Source organism: Epinephelus lanceolatus, chromosome 3 (genome assembly GCF_041903045.1).
Source record: "Epinephelus lanceolatus isolate andai-2023 chromosome 3, ASM4190304v1, whole genome shotgun sequence".
NCBI lineage: Eukaryota > Metazoa > Chordata > Actinopteri > Perciformes > Serranidae > Epinephelus > Epinephelus lanceolatus.
Window position 1 is genome coordinate 45,731,505 of NC_135736.1, and position 21,835 is coordinate 45,753,339.

At 41.0% G+C, this 21,835-nt stretch overlaps 1 protein-coding gene across 1 annotated transcript in view; it reads left to right on the forward strand.

Annotated features, from left to right (window-relative positions):
• The first annotated feature begins 1,934 nt into the window (after positions 1–1,934).
• lcor (ligand dependent nuclear receptor corepressor) overlaps positions 1,935–21,835 on the forward strand; it is a 119,502-nt gene continuing 99,601 nt past the window's right edge. The window contains exon 1 of the mRNA XM_033623887.2: positions 1,935–2,101. Coding sequence (XP_033479778.2) covers positions 2,005–2,101 — 97 coding nt within the window. The 5' untranslated portion in view covers positions 1,935–2,004. The remainder of the gene's footprint in view (positions 2,102–21,835) is intronic.

Below are 21,835 nucleotides of genomic sequence, written 5' to 3' on the forward strand. Positions count from 1 at the left end.
GCATTAAAGGAACAGGGAGTAAGATTTAGGGGGACACTGTTCATTGTTGAGGAGATTTTTACTGGCAGCTGAATTATCCATAAAGGTTTCTCCCTCTCCAAAACAAATGGACCAGGTGTCTCATTTATGAAACAGTGTGTGGGATCCATACTAAAAATGTACGTAGGGACAAAAGCTAAAGATGGTGTGCACAAAAAATACTCAACAATTTCTACAATCAGGCTTCCACCTCACCATCTGCGTCCCCAATTTCTCGTCTCCAAAATGTTCATAAGCATGGGTCAAAGTTTCTCCCATCAAGTCTGTTTTGCATGTGAAGTGGAGTATGTCTCGTTCAGGCCTCGTTTTGTGCGTGCAATGCTTATGAATGAGACCCCAGATGATTTGAACTGGTTAACACAGTGAAGAAAGACGGTTCACATCACAAATCAGGGTTTTTCCGACTCAGGTTGGCACATCGTAGGTGGGCAGCTTGCCCACCACCTACTAATTTGTGCTCACCTTTTTTAGCTTAAGCTTAAGATCCAGATGTTTAGGAGGTTTTTGCTGTGATCCGAACTATCCGCAGAGGTGTCTTCCTCTCCAAAACAAATGGACCAGGTGGTTTAAACCAGTAAAAATAATGAATTAAGCAGTTTCATGCTACAAATCAGTGTTTTTCCAATGCAGCTTGTCACAGATTGGCTTCTAACTACAACAGCCGATGCAAAAACTCAAAAACAAAAAATACAAAAAGCCCTATCTGAAGCCAGTGTTTGCTTTGTCCATTCTGGTCCACTGTAGGAACATGGTGGCGAATTGGCAATCTCCGTAAACGAGGACCCACGTCCCAGATGTAAATGGCTCATTCTAAGGTAAGGAAAACACAACAGTTCTTATTTTCAGGTGATTATACACTAAAGAAAATGTACTTAGGATATTATATTCTGCCACAGAACCTTTAAGATCTTAATATTGAGGAACAAAATGGTGACAGGTAAAGGTCTGTAATTTCCAAATCATAGCCTAGCTACTGCTAAAGGCTGGTGTAAAACAGTAGTGCTGGATAAGCAGGAGTTCTTGGTTTCAATTAAAATGTCTTTGAAAGAAACGCCCCATAATCTTGCAGAAGACATAAGAAATTAACAATGAAATGAAACTCAAATACTTCAGTTTTCTTTTCAGTTTCAGGGCCGGGCTGATGTGGGAACTTGATTTCAGTATTTGTGGGTACAGCCCTGGATGTGGACTTATGAAAAATGTCAGTTATGGTGAATTCTATGTGGAAACCAGCCATGGAAAGCACACTCAAGATGGAATGGATGGGTGGACATGGCTGAATAGTTGAGTGTTTATTAATTTGATTATTTACTCAGGAAATGCAACATAATCCCTTAAAAAGAGAACTTGTAGTAATCCTTTAATTGGCTTAATAGGAATATTAGTCTATATGAATATTAGTGATGTAGCCTAACTGGTTGGATTGAGTGTTTGCTGGTACACACACTGTAGGGTATTTTGTCAATAAAATGACGCTCAGGCGATTTTTTGATAATAAAGCTTCTTTGTGTATACACAGTCTTTACAATCCATGCTCCACTTTATTTACTACCGCGCTGAGAGGTGCTCTGTAACATGTCTGTTAATTTAAACAATGCAGTGTCTTTATGCGCATTTTAAATCCCCGGCGCACCCGCGCCCTTTGACACACATAGCTTTAAGCCATGGCAAATTTGGAGCACAGGCGCCATGTGCTGTACCCTACACAACATTAAAACAGACAAACATCCCATTAAGCGACCAATGACAGCACATCCTCGCGCAGAGATGCTGCTGGGAGGGGTGGAGGGGAGGAGGGGGCGCTTTTGGTGGGTGGGACAAATGAGCGCTATAGAAAGGGGGATGCTGCAGCCCCGTCCCCCTCATATCTCACTCCACCCAGCCCTAGAATAAAAACCACCGGTGACGTGCGCGCAGGGAAGCACCCAGCAGTATGTGCGCGCCCACGGGAGGGGCCGATAGAAAATGGCGAGTCTGTGCAAAAGGCAGCAATGCACGGTAGAGAGGCGCGGCTTTCGGCAGGAACTTGACTCTTGGAGGCACAAACTCATTCACTGTGTAGGTAAGCTCGCTTTGCATTGTGTGTGTGAGTGTGTGTGGCGCGGTCCGGGCGGCCCGTGGGTGCCGGTAACTGTGTGTTTGCATTTGTTTTTCTGTAGTGGAAAGAGCCGCGGCTGTAATGTCCACTGGAGAACCTATAGGCTTTACATGAAGCTGTCATTTTTGTTACGCACGGCTGCTGCCTGGCGCCGCCTGCCTCCCACCGGACATATCCAAAAATATTCAGCCCTAAGTTTTCGGGCTGGTGTCGCGCGTGCTGACAGGTGTCTCACCTGCGCACTTTGTGTGTGTCACCTGTGTGTCTGCTGAGTGTTGTTTTATTCAAAGTGTTGGCGCTTTGGAGCCACGGCGGTATTTTTATACATTATTCCATAGCTGTTTATTTATTGTGAGCAGGGCAAGTCACGTGTGCAGATGGAGCTGCGCTTCGGCCAATCGGCTTCCCCGCTATAGGCCGGCTCGTGTCCGCGTGCGCGCCCCCGGGTTGAGTTTTTGGTGGGGGGAGGGAGGGCGGTGCGCGCTCTCGGTCTCCAAACATGACACCCCCCCTTCTCCGCCTCCTCCTCCTCTCCACTTCCCTGGAAATCAGCTTTTGGGAGCGCGCATTGCTGCATTGGGGGAAATGTCAGTGGAAATAATTTTGTATTTTAGGGGGAAGGTAAAGGCGGGGGGTCGGCAGGAAGAAACGCCTCTGTGCTCGCATGGAAACCGGGATTGGTACTTGTTGAAACGGCGCTCCTGGATGCGGTGGGGAACTCTGCGGTGCAGATTTGTCCGGCTCAGTTTGCATAAACATATTTATGATTATTTTAAATGATGAGAGTACAGTTGAGACACGCGGGGTCCGATAACAGCAGCGGCCATGACATGTGTCAGTCTTTGTCTTCTTATATAGACTTGATGGAAATTCAGTTATTGACCTCTCCCTGCTTTTGTCATTAGTTTTTCTCGGTTTTTATTTTGGATTTTTTTTTTCATCCATACATCTCACCAACCCCTCCTCCTCTTCCTCCTCCTCCTCCTCCTCCTCAGCCACAACCAATCCTCCATTTCTGGTGTATTTCATTAGCTCAGTTTAATCCGGTTACATCGACCTATCCCGGTGTTATGGCAAGATTATCATCCACTCTTCGCCTCTGATCTGCTAACCTCTCCGGGTTTCCTCGGCTCTCCGCCCGGCTCGTAATCTGGCTTTTATCGGCGGTATAAAGCACCACCACCTCCGCAGCAGCAGCAGCAGAGTCGGGGTGTTGCGGCTCCACTTGTTTTTGGATGCACTTCTGTGTCCAGATGTTGACCTGTCACCTACTTACCCATCCGACCGCTTCATAATAACTCACATGGCCTGATTCCGAGCAGGCTAGCGGGGCTTTTTAGTAAGAAAACCTTCTAATGAGGGGATGTAGTGTTAAATTAAATGGTTGGTTAATCTCTGACCTCCAGAATAAAGCCTAAAGAAATCACAATCAGCAGTGTAAACAAAAGGCTTTTCATCCTTTTTATTTGTCTCACATCAGTTTGGGTGGGATTTTGCATTGAGATTATTACACGTGAAATATGTTTTTACTCAACAAAAGTGAGCTTTAACCTATTTTCAATCTTCACATGTTAATAGTGAAGGCGCTGCCTGCTTTGTGCCCTGCTTTTGCCTTCATTTATAGTCTAATTAGTGCAGTTTTAATGATTTAGTGGGTCACTGGGTGGGAGTTAAAAGCAGCAGAGGATGGTGGGTTGGTCCCTATTTAAAAGTGTACCATTTGGAGGGTTGTAGTTTCTCTATAATGAAAGAGAGCTGCATGTAGGGCTGTAATAAACATGGGAAGGATGTTATTCAGATATCTGAGTAAGACTATAAATCCCTATGGAAATACTATAATAATAATACCAAAGTCAATAGAGATACCACAAGCATGATAAACATACTGTGAGCTCACTATTGTGCACCTCGAATCTATATCACAATGATACCACAGGGGATGCTAATAGCACAAAGCAGAATAATGAACTCACAGTTGGATGTTACAGCTTGTTTTAGCTTTATATGGGGTGCTCAGTGTGTGTGTGTGTACAGGCCGTGTATTAGTTTGGCATATTTCTTCATTTCTGGTTGTTGACAGTCATTGGTTTGCTATGCGTGACGAGTTTTAGGGCTGAGCGCAGCAGCAGCTATCAGCGCTCAGATTGAAGTCTGACATGTTTATTTGTTTGAAGGCTAATCGGCTCTGGAACTGTGAGAAACTGGAACATCATGAGATATGTTTGTCTTCTGATCAGCTGGAGAATTTGTTTCCAAAAGTGCTGCGAGATGTTAAAGGGAAACTTTGAAATGTTGACAGTCCAGTGCGTGCAAATGTTGCAGTTAGTTTTGACATTGATTTAATTAAAACTGGGCTATTTTATGAGTTTGGGATATTTTGTTTTTGGCATTTACATTTCTGCAAACCACAAATACATTACATTTGTACTTTTACATTTCATATCAACCTTTCTAAAGTGAGAGTATATTAGCGGACCCTCTCATCAGGAGGTGGAGGGGATGGTGGGTGTTGCGACACCTAGGCAAGAAGCCTGCCAAGCTGCAGATCACTGTAAAACAGTTGATTTTAACGGACATGTCACGCCGTTTCCCAGCAGTGTTTAGGCCATTGAACCTGGGGCATTTTCACAGTCCCCTCCCTGCTTGTCCAGCAGCTTTTGCGCCACCTAACCTGAGTATTTAACGCTAAAACATAACATTTTCGCAATCATAATCAAGTATTTTTTTGCCTAAACCCAACCATACATTCACCACAGCGTGTTTGAGAAGTTTCAGTGTGTACGCCACAAAATGGTGTACAAATATAACATAATCTTGGTTTGCATAAATGTGCAGTGCTAACATTGTTCTGGCAGTTGGGCTGGACAAAGAAGTAGCAGCACATCCTAAAAATTAAAAAGCCGTAACCAGGGAAAGTTTTGCATTTTTGCTTGAAAAATGTCTTTAAATGATCAAAAATAGACTCGGGATGTGTGTAACTAGTCGACCAGTTGATTAAATGTTGCTATCCTAGCTAGTCAGCACAGGTTAAGCCTATTATTAAGAATATTAATTTGTGTGATTATGTTCACCCTCTGAAAATGCCGCTGTAAAAATCAGACACGCTCCCTAAATAATATCTTCAGCAGATGTTATTTGTTAACTTTCATTTAGTGAGTCGTTGTCATGTTTCGTAGACCAATGTGCAATGTTTGTAATGCACAGTGCAAAGTGCCACACATTTCAGCGGCATTTAAAATATGTTTTGTTTATAAAAAGAAAATGCAATTAATGATTTCAAATGGCTCAAACGATGTACGCATTTTTTTGGACACGGTTTATTTATAACCTCAGAGATGAAATTGTGCTTCATTTTGCCTGTTTGCTGAGTGTTTTCTTACTTTTAAACTAGTCAGTGAGTCTAGAAACATCCCTGAAATAGACTAATAAATAAAGTTTTTGTCAATTGCAAAAAGGCACACGGTTAAAAACAGTTCTTGAAACAACTGATCTGAGAATCCTCCAAACCAAGAAAGACCACAGTGTAAGAACAAAAGAAAACTATTTTTATTCCAACAGAAAGATGTACTGTATGCTGGCATGAAAATGAAATCACACTCTGCCATGAGCCATACCTTTTGTTAAACAGCCTTCTTATTAATAGTAATCCTTGTGTTCGAGACATTTGGTTTAAAAAGGCAACAAAGGTGGAGATCTTCCATTTTATTACAGTGATGTGAGAGGATGCAGCCTGTCGACACCACCAGACTCATCTTCTTGCCCTGTGCTGTGGTGATAATAAAGTAGGGCCTATATGCCATAGAAAGGTTAACATTATTAGTTAGTAGCAATTATAGCCCAACTGCTGATTCCTTTGGCACATATTCTGGGGAAGCGAGTGCAGCTAATTTGATTGCTGAAAGGTTGTGGCAGTGCTGGAGAGAGACAGACTGTGAGGGAGCGAGAGAGGTGTGAGTCTGAGTGGCAGATTGCTTTTTTACTTCCAACCCTTCTCGCAGCCAGAGCCTCTCCAAACACAGTAATAATGCCACCGGTTGAGCTGAAAGCCCTTGGCCACAGTGTGTTCTTTGTGACTAAAGTCCTCGATGTGGTCGACTTATTCCAACCACTGGCGAAATATTTTGGGGCCCCTCAAGACCAGCAGTCCAAGACTCATATCAATCAGGTTTGGGCAATATGTTGATACATCATGGGACAGCTGAAGTTAGTTTTGCCATTTGAGATAAGTTTCCCTTCTGAATCTTTGGCTTCGTGAAGGCATTTTGGACAAAGTTGTAAATTGTGAGCATGACCGCCAGTGGTAACAGTGGAATTCTGTATCAATGTGATGAAGTACTTTGATTTTTTCAGGTATTTAATTCACCTCTATTATCAAACCAGGCATTTCCATCTGCTTGTTTCAACGGTTTATGATTCGGCTGGGCAATGTATTGATATTGTGTCAGATATCGTCTTAGATTAGATCTTAGCTGCAGTACAGTAAAGTGATGTCATTTTCTGAACTTTCCAGACTGTTCTAGCTGTTCTGTTTTGTGCCTTTACCAACAGCAGTCCAAGACTCACGTCATGCGATTATTTGTGTATCATGAGACCCTATAAATTGGTTTTGCCATATTGTTTCCACTGATAATGTTTTCCCTTTAATATCTGTGGCTGTATTAAGGCATTTTGGAAAATGTTGGAAGTTGTGAGCATGACTGAATGTGATGAAGTACCTTTATTTGTCCAGCATTTTCTTCCACTTGTTAGTCAAAAACAAACATTTCCAATTGTTTATTTCAGCAATTTATCAATGGAATTTGCCCCAAAATGACTCTAACACCATATCAACTTTATGATATAGAATTAAATGAATTAACCATTCGTTAGCGTCAAGTCAGACAGGGGACATTCGTAGCTTAAAAAGTTGATACAGATGATATTGTATGTTTTGCATGCTAACCAGCTAGTTTGAACTCGGAAGCTCTGCAATGCCCAATAGCTAGCCTAGCCTAGCCTAGCCTAGCCTAGCCTAGCTAACTTGGTATGGCTCTCTTTCAATAAGTCAGATTACTGTTTTATTTATAATTTATTTAACCATCATTCAGCCCTGTTTCCAAAAAAGTATGTATATATACAACTAATTTAACAGCAAATACATTTTGAAGGATGTTGAAGAAATGTTGCTTTTTAAGGTGAGGCCATGACTTCTGAGTTTGTCACGTGATGTCATTTGGACCAAAAGACTTTTTCCCATAGACTTGCACTGTAAAACAAGATGTCAGTAAATCAATGGATGGAGTTGTTTCACTATCAGAATTTGTCTTAAGTCTAGAAGAGCTGCAAGATTACATAATTTTATCCCTGTTTAAGTTAGCGGAGCACTAAACTGGAAGTTAGCATCACGGCCGGCGGAAGTCTGTAGTATGCCTGCTCTATAGGAGCATAGCAGTGCCAATCATCGGGGTAATTTATTTACGGTAGTTGAACTTTCTTGGCTTCTTGCACCACTGAGTAACTTTCATCAGAATCAATGGGGCCCCGCCTCCAATGCTGCATCCAGTTCTCTTTATACATCCATGATTAACATACCTGGCAAAAGGCAAAAATGTTGATACTGAAAATATCAGCAAAATGTTCACTAGCAAAGTATTTCATGTGTTTTCTAGACGATCTTGCAATACACTCTCCACTCATAATGACGACAGCATTGTTTTTTTTACTACCTTTTTTTTTTAAATTAACATTTAACTGAACTTACAAGCTTTTGTTGCCTAAACTTTACCACAGACAGAAGTCTGGACACAAACTGGGGATTCTGGTGTCACAGTCCTGCTATTTGTGTGTCATAAATGTCGTGTTTCATTAACTCAAAGAAAAATCTCTGAACATAATCCAGGCAGCATTTTTCTTTCAAGTTTCTTGAGATACATTAGAGAGACCCTGCTGAAATGGCAGCGTAGAGAAGATTACACAGTACTCTTTCTTAACATGTAGCCAACTCATCAGCTCCCTTCTCTGGACTCCAGTCTAATCTTACTTAAAGTGAAGTTTGACTCTGAGATTCTGTTTACCTCCAGAGAAGCTGCCCCAGAGAGAAGTCTGTGAAAATCAAACTTTCTGCCAATAAAGGCAAAAAAATAAATAAAATCAAAACAGTCATCTTTTAACATACAAACAGACATTTGTTGTAACAAGCTGACGAGCTGCCTCATCTTTAGTTGCCACAGTGTATACAGGCTGAAATAAAGACAGCAACTAACAACTGTTTTCATGATCGATTAATCTGCAGATTGTTTTCTCGCTTAATCTATTAAATGTGCGAAAATTGAATTTTCCAGAGCCCAGCTTCTGTCACTAGATGTCTCATTCTGGTTGACCAGAAGTCCTAAAGATATAGAAGAACAAGGAAACCACATTTAGATGAGAGAAGTTTGGCATTTGTTCCCTAAAAAATGACAATCAGAATTGCTGCTGTTGATCAACTAAGCGATTAATTGATTCATTGTTGCATCGCTGTAGTTAACGCTTATCACTGTCACATGATCACTTGTCTTGTTTTGGGTTTATTTCCTTTCCTCTGCGGCTGATCAATGAATGAGTTGCTGATTCTGCAAGAGGATAAGTGAGCGTGTGCAGGGTCTGTAAAGACAGCAAATGTCTCCTCCTGTATCTCATGTTTAAATCGTGATGTGCAAGATCATCCGTTTTTACTTCAGTGTGCCATTAACTGAACAAGATCTTCCCGATTACGTTTTATTTCTATCCATCCATCTATCTAGTCCCTCGATTACCCACTGTACTCAAAGTCAAATCCTCGTCTTATCAAGTCAACAAAATCCCTCCGTCCCTCCGCCACGCCTCCCTCTCTAAGCGGACGGCTTTTATTTCAGTAATGGACAGATGGACGCCCCGAGAGATCTGCCTGCCACTTTCTCATCTTGCTAATTCTTTTCATGGGCTTTTTGAAAAGGAAAACAAAACATGGCACATTTATCGGGAGCTGGTGGGGAGAGTGGCAACGATCCACCCATTTGACTGGACCGGGTGCCAACACTGTAAATCACCGCGTACCCTCTTCATTACACATGCACGCACACACACCCCCTGCTCGACAGTAATGTGTGTGAAAGTGTGTGTGTGGAGCTATCTCGGGGGCCGATCCATGCCAACCAGGAGCCCCGTGGGAGGAGGGCTGCTCTCTTTGGGGTAGGGGGGGTTGACTACAATCTGTGGAAAAGCAAAATACACCACTGGCACTGAGTGAATGTCGACAGAAGGTGTGCGTGTCTGTGTGTGTGTGTGTGTGTGTGTGTGTGTGTGTGTGTGTGTGTGAACCATTTTATTTATCCAGAAAACGTCCACTGAGCGCTGTGCTCTTTTGCAGTGACGTCCTGACTCGCGTTCAAACGCGCTAACACACCTTTATCTAAACTGCCAGAAGGATTCAAACCGCCGTCGCTCCGGTTTCACGCCTGCTTCTTTTATCCTCCAAGCCTGAATTTGTTTCTGAGGAGTAAACCATTTCATCTTGTTTTTGCCGGCTGTTGAGAAACTAGTCAAATGTTTCAGAAAATAACCCTTTTTTATTCAGCCTGTTAAAACAGCAGAGTGTGACAGCTTTAAAAGAACAAACTATTTTTGAGTCCCCCGAGAGGAGGAAGGCAGCTGACTTCCTAAAAAGGCCCTTTTTTGTTGTGGTTGTTGTTATGCTTCTTTTTTAATCTTATATATAAAGCTACTTCTTTGTTGTATTTTATTTTGTTTTGCCAGTGTTATGCAGTTTTCCTCCCCGGGGACCTTTCTAGTGTATCTGTTGGGAACGGGAAGCTTTTAATTATTGTTGTTGAGTGTTGGAGCATCTTCAAGAGAAATGTAGGAGAGTCTTGAAACCACATGAGAGGCCCAAAGTTTGTTGTTAAAGTTTAGAAACTAAAACTGGTCCAAGTTCTGCTTCGTCGTCTTCAGTTGATGTCATTCAGAGGTGAAACTGTTAATCCGTCATGAGACAATCAGCAGAACATTACAACTTCCTCACTTCTGCACAAACAGTCTCATGCATGGACGAGTAGCCAGTGTGTTTGAACTCCCCTCAATCAAATGCACGAGCAGAGTTCCAACGCATGTGCCTGCCCAAGTGTGTGACGCGTATGCTGACGTGATTTAATTGGCAACAAAAATGCGCCAAAGTGTTACCACCAAAGTGTTTGGAAAGCTCTGAGCATACAGCTGGACAAATGAGACTTGGATTATACTGTAGGAGTTATGTGAGAGTTTGTAAACGGCTGCTTTGACATAGTTTTGCTGTTGTTAAATGGTGACCTGTTTTAGTGCAATTCATCAAGAACTTTCTTTGTCTCTTCGCTCTTCGTTCACTGTGAAGACATGCGGGGGAAGAATGTTTTCTTCTCAAATTCGACGTAATTTATGGTGAGTAATTGATTTGGTCATTTCACAGAAGTATTCCTTTAAGCAAAAATAGCCAAAAACAACTGGTTTTAGCTTTTTCAGTGTCAATTTCTGCTTTCCTCCATAATAAATGGAATATTGTGCGGTTTTAGACTCTTAAGGATCATTTAAACTCTCTTTATGTCCGAAATTAGATACATCCATTTGAAACGTAGTCAACATCACTGCCCCTATTCTTTCACATGTCCTTTATAACATGGCATGGATGCATCCACTAGATGGCAGAGTCAAAAGTTTCTGACCAGACAAACGAGGCGACGGCGGAGGAGGTCGTAATAACGAACACTTTAATGCAGTGGTTCCTAGCTGGTCCAGCGACGGGGTCCAGATTTCTCCTTAGTCGTTAGTTCAAGGTACACACATGTTAAAACACTGACCGTCATACTTGCGTTTGGCTGTTTTGTCATGCTAGTTTGCTGTCTGTCAAGTAGCCGTCCGTTAGTCACATACTCTACATCAGGAAACAGCACTTCAAAATATAAATTCTGTGCCGGCAATTCACTGTATTACTTGAAAATTAAGTGTTTTTTACAAACTTGACATGTTCGCAAATCACTTACAATCCAGTCAGAATCGATCAGCAATACACTGCTATAGACATGATGGTCTGTTCGGCCATTAGATACATCACGACATGTGGACAGAGCCTTGTTTTCACTATATTACCAATTTGTTTCGTTTTGCCATTTTTTAAAGTGTCTTTGTTGTCTCCTACGGTCGTATCTTGTTTGAAGTGTACTACACTGCCTCCATGATCTCTGGTGGTACTGCTCTGTTTCGTGCATATCCGTAAGCCTTCAGAATTTGTGTACAAATATGGATGAAATGAACGCAGACTACGGACAGTAGGCTCCGTCTGTGTCTGTATATGTAACTAAGGTTGAGCGTAAATACTTGGACAAAAAAGCAGCTTTAAACTTTTGCTGCTTGTGTTTCACAATATATTTTTTTTTACTAGTTTCCGGCATTTTATAGACCAAACAATTAATTGCTTGATCAAGACAATTCAGTGCATTAATCAGCAACAAAAACAAAAAGCCCCAGTTCTGTTCTTCATGGCCGTGTTTTTCATGTTTTGTTGTCAGGCATCCAAGGATCTCCAGAACAGTTTGAAAGCCCTTTAATTCTGTTTAATCATTTTTAAAAGGCAAAAAACAAAAGATGCAGTTTGGTCCCATGGCAGTTATCATGGTTATGAAACTCTCTGCAAGTCTCAGTAATTATACTCAGACACCCACCTTCACAGTGTACACGTGACCCAGCTCTGTGTGGAGATCCTCCTCATTATTCTGCAGGATATTGCGAGTCACAACAATAAATGATATCGAAATCATTCCCCTGAATTTATCTTTTGGTGAATCAGAACTCGACAGAAAGAAAAGCAGCGCAGAGAGGCCAATATTCAGCTCATAAATAAATAAAAACATGATATAGATGCTATAGATGGACTGTTTATCAGTTTACTGGTTGATATTTGACTTCTGCCAGTGAAGTAGCAGCATGAATTCACCCTCTGATAACGGCCCAGTCTTCTTTTATGTTTGCAGTGTTGATAAAGTTGCTTATGTCCCCAAAAAGCAGAACCAGATCTCTTTTTTTTATTTGGGTATGTTATTTATTTATCTTAGTAATGTCTGTGCTGTAACAGCGTGAGATTTGATGTCACATTCTGAAGAATCTTATAAAACACTTTTCCTTTTGAGTCTGTGCCCTTTTCTATCATTATTTTGTATCTTCTCGCAACATTAATGTATAAAAGATAAAATATACTGAATATTAACAGATGTATGAAATGTGGAATTTGTCAATCCAATATAAGTATCCACAAATTTAGGTTTTAAATTGTGCATGTTAATTGTTTGGACATCAGAAATCTGAGATCTATCTGAAGTTTTGGACAAAACAGCACTTCAGCTTCCTGTCTCCCTCTCTCTCTTTTCTTTCCTTGGGTCTCACCAGCGACCAAAGTCCTCCATTTCCTTAAACTAAACTTTGTACACAGCGTCCCCGGCTCAAACCAAAATTTATGTAACCGTTCCATTGTGTGTGTTTGTGTGTTTGAGTTCCTTTTGTTATGTGAGCTACCCGACCTCCTCGGTACAGTTCTTTGGACACTGACGCCATGTGGGCTCATGCACGGTATGGAGTTTGTGTTTGGAGTACACACACACACACGCGGCGCACAGTGGTAGAGAGAGGTGTCAAGGCTTTAGAGCAGCAGGAATGTTTACTTGGACCCGCCTTTAGTGAATTCCTCCTTATTCTTCCATAATGGCTGCTTTTGTGTGGAAGGTCATATTTGAGCAATTTGCTTTTCAGAGTATTTGATCAATGGCATGGAGGAGCCTGAGTGTGTGTGTGTGTGTGTGTGTGTGTGTGTGCTCTTGTACTTCTGCCTTGTAAGGACCTCTCTTAGGTGTTGAAATTGGGGACATTTTTGGAAAGCGAGGACATTTTGTTCACTTCTTCTCAGAGCCATGTGAGACTTGTGGTTAATCACGTAGTTGTGATGATTAATCTTCAGGGAATGCCTTATTATTATAATGAGGGAAGTCTCAAATCTCTGCGTCTCCCTGAGAATTCGCTCTTAATGGAATTAAAATAAAACTGTGTGTCATTCAGACCGTCATTAACAATGAATTAATACTTAAGTAGCACCTCGGTACTCCTGAACAAGAGGAACCAGCTAATGAGATAATAATGGAGCCTAGCAGTTGGTTAAGCAGTGTTAAGCTGTCACGGTTCAGAGTTAAAGGGACAGTCCGCGGTTAACTGAAAGCGTCTGCTCCGAGTCATTAAAGAAATAATCTGCAACTTTGTCTTATGAATGAATGTCTGTCGTGTTGTTCGCTGACTCATATAAAATTAGGTTTACGCAAACTCCTCGACTGCAGTGCTCGGTCAATTAATTAATTAATTAATCAGGAAACAAAAAAAATCAGCAAATAATTTGATGATCGTTATATTGAGTATCTTTTGGTGTGGAGTACTGGTTGGACAAAACAATTGAAGATGCCACCTTGGGTTTCTGGGGTATTGTGGCAGACGTTAATCAGTATTTTCTTACGTTTTATAGACAACATGATTCATCAAGTAAATAATCAGCCCTATTAATGTAGAAATATAGTTTGTTTGAAATGAGCATAAAAAGGGAAAGAAAAAGAAGCTGCAGCATGTTGTTACCGCTCATCTCCAGTGGTGTCACCAAAATCAAGAAGACCATGTCCTCCAAAAATTAGCGTGTGTGTGTGGGGGGTTTCAAACACGGAAAAAAACGTTAAAAACAGGAGATGGACTGTTTTCTCATTGCCTTCCTGTTTGTTTGTTCTGGTGTGTCAATGTCTGAAAATGGGTTAGTAAACAGTGAAAAGCAGCATGGAGGCCAGTGAAAATGTTACGGTGGTTACTTCTTTTTGTTTATCTGTTTTGTATATGGTAGAAACGCTCTGTCAAAATGTCAGAATTCGAAATGATTTATGGTTTAGGGTTAGGATGGCACCCGGGGCATGACAGGTTAACAAGGGGAATACATTTTGGTCGTTTGCTAAAAAGAGGATACATTTTTTGATCGCTGTTTGAATGGAGATGGATGTTTTTTTTGTAGTGGCTGGTCGTTTATTTTCATTGTCGACTAATCTGCTGATTATTTCTTTGATTATTCTACTAAACGTTTTATCGAGAAATGTATTAAAATGTTGAAAAATGTCGGTCTGTCTCTCCCAAACCCCGAAATGATGTCATCTAATGTCTTGTTTCGTACTCACGACAAAGGGTTTTAGTTTACCGTCAGCGTCTGCTGTTGATAAACTAATGTAGCCCAGTAGGCGATTTGGCGATTTTTAACAGGTTGGGATAGGCCCCACCCCACTCCTGCGTCTAATGTCGAACTTGTTCTAAGATTCACTGCTGTATGAAATCTGTTATTTTCTGCGTCCTCTGTTCGGATCAAAGAAGCTCTGTGCTTTGTCTCGTAATGGTGCTTCACTCTGCCGCTTCTAATAATGGCCGTGGTCTTGGAACATATGATGAGACGCACTGGTTTAGAACTACTCATGGGAACAAAGAACATGGAAGAGTCTGTCCTCTCTTGATTAAAAGCTGTGTTTCGCTGTCTACTTTTGTCTCGTCAGAACACTCCATGCAAAAGTACTTTTCTCTGACTCATTTTTGCGACTGTTGTCTCTCGTCTCTCCCCTGCGTGTGTGTGTGTGTGTGTGCATCTCACCTGTGTTAAGTTACAGTATTTATCTGAAGGCACAGTTCTGATTGGCTGGTTAGCCTCACATGAGATGATTTAACACATGCAGCTGGTCTGTGAGTTTCCTGTTTGCTAAACGAGTGCTACGAATGCTGTGCTGGTTAAAGTAGAAACGCTCTGTCAAAATGTGAGAATTCTCAGTGATTTATTGGTTAAAGGTCTGGGTCTGGATGTGACAGTGTTTGGGTTCAGACCCGGGGGATGGCAGGGTAACAAGCGGGATGCATTTTGGCCATTTTAGTTACGTGTTTTGTAATGTCCCCACGCAGATCACCTTCTGACAGCACCAGTACCACAAGTGTAGAACATGCAAACATGAGCCACCATAAATTACTGGTCATACCAGACCAAGTCAACGGTGCGTTTTATTGCTTATAGATTCAGCAGCTTTTTATTTGTAAGAAGAAGAATGCATTATTTCATCTTCAAAAGTCTCACTTTAAAGGTGCTGTATATAATTCTGGAGAATCGATGTCTCGTTCTCAGGGCATCAGATACTCTTTGGGTTGGAAGTCGGACTGAACCACCAACTCAAAGTTTCGGTATTTGACGACCAGCGAATTAAATTCAGTAATCAACCGTCTTTCTCCAGAGTTATGTTCAGCATCTTAAAGTTTTTATAAGACAATAGGAAAATATATAAACACTTGAAGAAGACACAAATTCAACAGATTAAATGTATAATGAGGATAAAATGAAGTATGTGTAAATTCAAATGATCAAGATCAAGCAAAGTGCCAGCAGCAGCAGCAGAGTTTCTAAAGTGAGTGTGAATCATTTGTTCTGGTTGTTGAGCAGTGCTTTGAGGTGAAGGCAGCGTGTGTGTGTCGACGGGGTGTAATCTGGGCTTGTTTGTTTAAAGACTCTGTACCCACTGGGCATGGCAGCGTGCCAAGCGACTGCTCCTGCTGCTGCCCACAGGTGCACCCTGGGAAATGTAGTGCCTCAAAGAGGGAGCCAGATGGACGAGTCGGAACAAGAGAGAGAGACGGTGAGGGAGAGGGTAAAAGGAGGGAGTGTTTAGGAAGGTATGTTGCTTTTATACAACAAACCCTGCGAGGACACATGACGGATGAGGTTTGCACAACAAATGACTCGGAAACAATGGGCAATTATTTGCAATTCAAAGACTGAATGGGACTTCATTATGATTTGGCCTTGGATATGAGATGGAGCACATGGAGACGCAGGTAAATCCTCTGCTGCTGCCTCACAGACAGGAACACTGTGGTTTATAATGTTCTCAGGACTTTTTATTTTTACATTTATTAGTAGATGAATAAAAGAAAAAAAAGCTTTCTAGAAATTAATTAGCCTCTTCTTAACTCAGATGTTGAGTATTGTTTGGACTTTAAATACTATTGCTGATGTAATAAATAAGCTTAAAACTAAAGTTTATCAATATCTTATCTTAATAAATGCACATTTTTCTTTAAATCTCTTTTTTAAAAATTTAACAAACAAAGCTGAATTTAGACACGAGCATTAAAAACAAACAAACAATTGACAACTGTCTGATTAAACAAGACTGTGAATCTGACCAATCTGATTTTATTCCACCTTTAATTTTAATTTTGATTGCAATCATTATGTGCCAAGAACATCAGTCCAAAGAAAAACAAAAAAACAAAAATTGTAACAGATAACTGTGGGACAGATGTGCGAGATTCCTCTTACAAAAAAGTTGCAAAAATAGCAAAGACAAAAATATAAAGACATCCTGGATAGGCAGCAACAATGGCTAAGTTTACATGCACTCTAATGTTCCACTGATATCCCAAATATTTTTATTTTTTTTATTTTAAATTTAAAACCATGTGTAAAAGCGTATTTCACGTAGATATTCAGAATTAGGCCATTTCCTGAATGTCGCATTTTCTGATCAGGACATGTGGGATATGCCGGTATTATTCAAGTCTTATCAGCATTCTTTATGCATGTATATAGCACATTCGGAACATGCGTCTCAATTGGGTATTTTACCACAGTTTGCGTCACACAGCCTCTTGCCTGTTTATGGTCAGCTCTGTGCGTTGTCACGGAGACGTTGTACACAAACCAACTTGCCAACGGTTTGCGAGGCTGGGGTAGAGATGCATGCCCAAAAGAAAAGGCCACATTTCTGTTCGAACGGAGAAACACACCTACTTTTAAGCATTCTTATATGTGGATGTGTGCAAATATCGCAACAGAGCCCTTTTGAACAAGTTGGTGGAATATGTCGATGATGTAAAGAAGCTCCTCCAGCTGTTCCAATTTTTCATATTTTAATGTGAAGACGTCATGTTATGCACGTCACTTTGAGTATGCATGGCTGCATGTCAATGGAAATATGACTGGAATATTTCTTATCATTACCCGTGTAAACAGCTTAGTATTTTCTGAATAAGGGAAAAAAACGGAACCTTTTGTGCATGAGCTGAGACTTACTGGGCGTGTTTCAGATTAAAGGAAAAAAAAGCCAGACAAAAAATGAGTTACAGTGACACTGAAATATGCAGTGGGAGACACAGAGATTATTTGTTAACACAAAGATCACCTGTTCTGTCTCAAATTCCTCCCATGAAGGTGTGTCTGAGCACTGAATGACTTCCTGTCCATTGGCTCCAACTCTCTGTGGAGAAGAGGATCCGCCAAATGACTCAGTTAAAAATCAAAACAAGTGTGACAGGATTAGAAGAGGAAGGCAGGACCTGAACCTGCAGTGTGTGCTCACTTTATCTGCTTCAGTTAGCTTTTATCTCTGCAGACGTGTTGTTATGGTTTTGGTCGTCCTCCGCATGACAACCTGTCAAACTGGGCGCAGGGAGGAAAGGCTAAAGAGACTGAGGAGAGAGTATTTTTTTAGTTTGCACATAAAAAACCTGAGTTTTAAAGCTGAAAATTTAAACCGTGGATGTATTGAGAAAAGCATAATAGGATGAAGTGCAATGAAAATACATGGAGAGAATCCGTGCTAGCTGAGTGATGAGAATACTGTATCTTCTTTACATTAATACATAAAACAAACACAAATGTCATCCATCCATCATGTTTTCTGTATTATTTTCTGACGGCTGTCTTTAAGTGACGTCATCTCATTGCGTCCTCTTCCTCTGCAGTGGTTTAATGGTACCTGCACCTGATTTAGCGCTATGTACTGCTTATCTTGATAACCAAGTCCTACAGCCCAGTCGCCGTCACATTTAGATTTCTTTTTCTTTTCCAAGCTTCTTAAGATGAAATCGGCTGCGTTCCCATGGAAAACACGCACCCCACAGTCCACTGCTGGGTCGAACCAGCAAAAGAAATTTTACTTGCTTCTGCAGCAGTTGCTCCTCTGATCCATTGATTTGATCAGCTCCGATTGATCCGACCACAAACTGATTAAGAGCAAGTCTTGAGTGTGATGATCCTCAATTCTCCATCCTGCGACTCAAACTCAACAAACTGCTGCTTAGGAAATGTAGAAGTGATGAAGTCTTTTGTCTGTGCTGCCTTCAGGGACCAGCAAAGACGTCCGAAGTCAGAGTGGGGACCCGGAATGATCACAAATGGACACACACACAAAAGTTTGCCAATCCAGTGCACCTCAAACTTTGAATGAATGAACAAATGACCTTATTTCAAACCAAAAATAATAATAAAAAAAACAAACAAAACAAAGATAACGGTGTCTGAAAGGAGTAGGTAGAAGTAACACTTTTATCTCCTTACCCCTTTCTTACATTTCCTCTTATAACTTGATATTATTTCAACAAATTCCCAAAATTATTAACAACTAATATGCAACTATCCTCAGGCTATTTACCACCCAATTAAACAAAGAAGTGATAAACCTAGTTTCTTTACAGTCCAAGTACCACCCAGTGTTACAAAATAAATATGCACTCCCCTAACACAGCCTGTCCTCATCTATATATCTGCCAAAAATATCTTTTTGTATAGTTTTTAAATTGACACACTGAAGTACACAGACTCTTCGTAGTTGTATGAACACATTGTTTTTTAAAATTAAATTCTCCTCTTAAATTATAACCTCCCTCCCTGTCCCAAAACATTTTTTGAACGTTGCCCAGAAGTGAATTATTTCTCGCTTTTAACATGATAATTGCAGTTTTAAATTTGACCAGATCTAAAAGTTGCAATGCATGTGACTTTAAAAGCAGTGTGTCGGTGTGTTCCCTGTCCCCCACACTCTGGTTGAAAGTTGCTTTTGCGTCGGTAGCTTAGTGGATAGTGCCGGCGCCCCATGTATAGAGGTGATGCCTCGCTGCAGCGGTTGCGAGTTCAACTCCGGCTTGCAACCCTTTGCTGCATGTCATCCCCCCACTCTCTCTCTCTCCCCACTTCACAGTCTTCACTCTGTCCTGTCCATTAAAGGCAAAACAGCCCAAAAAATAATCTTCAGAAAAAAAAAAAGAAAGTTGCTTTTGTAAGCGTTGCCCAAACCTTTACTGTATGTTGAAACTTTATGCTTCTTTACATTTCAAAAATGCTGTGGTTAGCATGTGGTATGGTTAGGCAAAAAACCCCACGTGGTTACGGATAGAAAAGGTTAATGTTTTGGCTTAAAATACTCGGTTTTCATGGCACGGTCCTGGCAGGAAACACAGCGATATCTCATTAAAAAAAAAAACCAACCACCTTCCATGCTCTTATCCACAGTAATAAAACAACAGGAGGCTAAAAAAACACTCACGTTTGGTGGCTTAAAAGCAGCTAGAAAAATGGCGATGGGTTGCTTAAACACCATCGGTTTTGTTGTTTGTTGGTCTGTAAACGTGGCCTGCAGCTTGGTAGACGTCTCCCATAGGTGACACAGCATCCACCATCCCCTCCACCTCCTGGTGACAAAAGCAGCTCATATACCACGTCACTTTAGAAACATAGATATGATACGTATCAAACGACGCACATAAATTAAAATTTTCTTTTGCCAATTTTCTAAAAATTCTGTTAAGATTTTTGCTACATTTGGATGTAAACTTGGCGGTCGTCTTTAATGTCCTTTGATTTTGTCTTGTGCTGCGGTGATACTTGAATCTCTATATATCTTATCTTAAACCTGGTGGCCGTCTCACTTTCAGCTTCATTTCATTGTTCATTGTTCATTGTTGTTGTTGTTGTTGTTGTTTATATTTAGTGTCTTTTTCAGTCTGCACAGCTCACAATCTTTTTCCTTTTCTCTCTCTCTTGCTAATTATCTTTGCAAATAAACTTAACCTGTACGCTGTGAGCGAGCCCTCGTCTCCGCTGTGTCAGAATGAGCTCATTTCCAGAGCCGTCGCTGCCACGTTCAGCAGCACAAGAGCCTCAGAGGGGGGTCTGTGCGATGTCAGCTCCGTTGAAAACACACAGCAGCCTCATTGTATGAAGAGCAGAACAGAGGATCGTCTCCTGTGATGGTGTCCGAAGCTGCGGGGTGTGTTGGGGTCTGACTCACACACACTCCGCCCGAGGATGACTGACCTCCTTGTCATTCTTCCACACAAAACAACAGTCAGGGCAGAAGCTCCACATACAGGCCACCGTCTGTTTGGTCCAAGACCTTTGGTGTTGGCAGGGAAATGGATGTAGCTTTCTCCAAGTTTCAGTGATATTCGCCTGCTAGCGACACTGTTTAAGATTAGCCAATCAGCCGCTGGCCAGTCGCCATGATATCTGGCGTAGATGTCCATGGTTGTTAAAGGATGATGTCCAGTGATTTTGGTGTCACCCTAACCGTCCTGTAGTGCACGAGGCCCAAATTCCCCCTGTAAAGCACTTATATCTATGGCAAACCATTTTTGAAATCTGACAAATTTCCATGAGACTTGCTGTGGATATTCATCATCCCCAGAGGATAAATCCTAATGTTTTTGGCGACCTCCTACACTCTTCTCTAGTGCCGCCATCAGACCAAAACATCCCCTGTAAACAAGACATCACAGTCTGACTGATGCTGGATTTATTGAGGCTGATTTGAAAGAATCAAGGATAGATAGAAGTGAAAGAGTTAGGATTATTATAGACATTTTATTAAACCATAACATCATGAAATTAAAATTATTTCAGATTTTCTTTTTTTTTTTTTTTTTTTTTTAACCTCTAAAGTCATTTCTTGTTAATTACTGGCTGAAACGTCAACATCCCAGGGATAGTGCCACAAAAAAAGCAGGACATTGCTGCATCTTCCAGCGGCTTGTGTGCCACCAAACGTGGGTGTTGAAAGCCAAAACACAATCTTTTTTCTAACCATAACCAAGTGGTTTTGTGTCTAAACCCAACCATAAGTTAACCAAGCAAAGCTTCAAGGTATCCGCTACATAATAACACAAAGATGTAACGTATCAGATGTTTGCAGAAACGTGTAATGCCAATATTTTTTCTGACAATTGGATCCCAATCTACATCTACAAGCAAAATCTGAAGTCAGTGGACAAAATGCTGTTAACTTGCTTTTGTAGGCTTTCCATCTGGCACTACCCTCAAGACAAAAATTTCTAGGGAAAGCAACAGCATCAGTATTATTGTTTGTTCTGTCCAAAACATGTGTCTTGTGGTGCAATGAGCATTTAAGCCTCTACAGGCAGTTATTGGTTGTGACTTTAGATTTTTTTTTTATGATAATAAACAAGGTCATGCATAAAACAGAAATCAACTATTAAGAATTAAAAAGAGTCACATCAAAGCTGACAGTTTGGTGACTGGGGTCAGACATTAATGGCGGCTTGGGGGCAAAAAGCCTTTTTAAAATTCATAAAACAACAAAGTAATTAAAAATAAATGGACATAAAACGCCCCTGACACTTTTAAAAAGCCTGTTTTGATTTTCACCTTGCTCATATTTTATTAGTTGTGTTGACACACTTGAATGCAGCCGATGTCCCCTATGGGCCGCAGCAGGTGATTCATGGCAGCCAGTGAGCGCTCGATTCTTTGTTGTGTGATTTGGGTAAAAATAATAGAGACATTTTTTAATCAGAAAGCAAATGTGTTCACAGCCCGGAGGACAAGGAAATTGTGCCGGC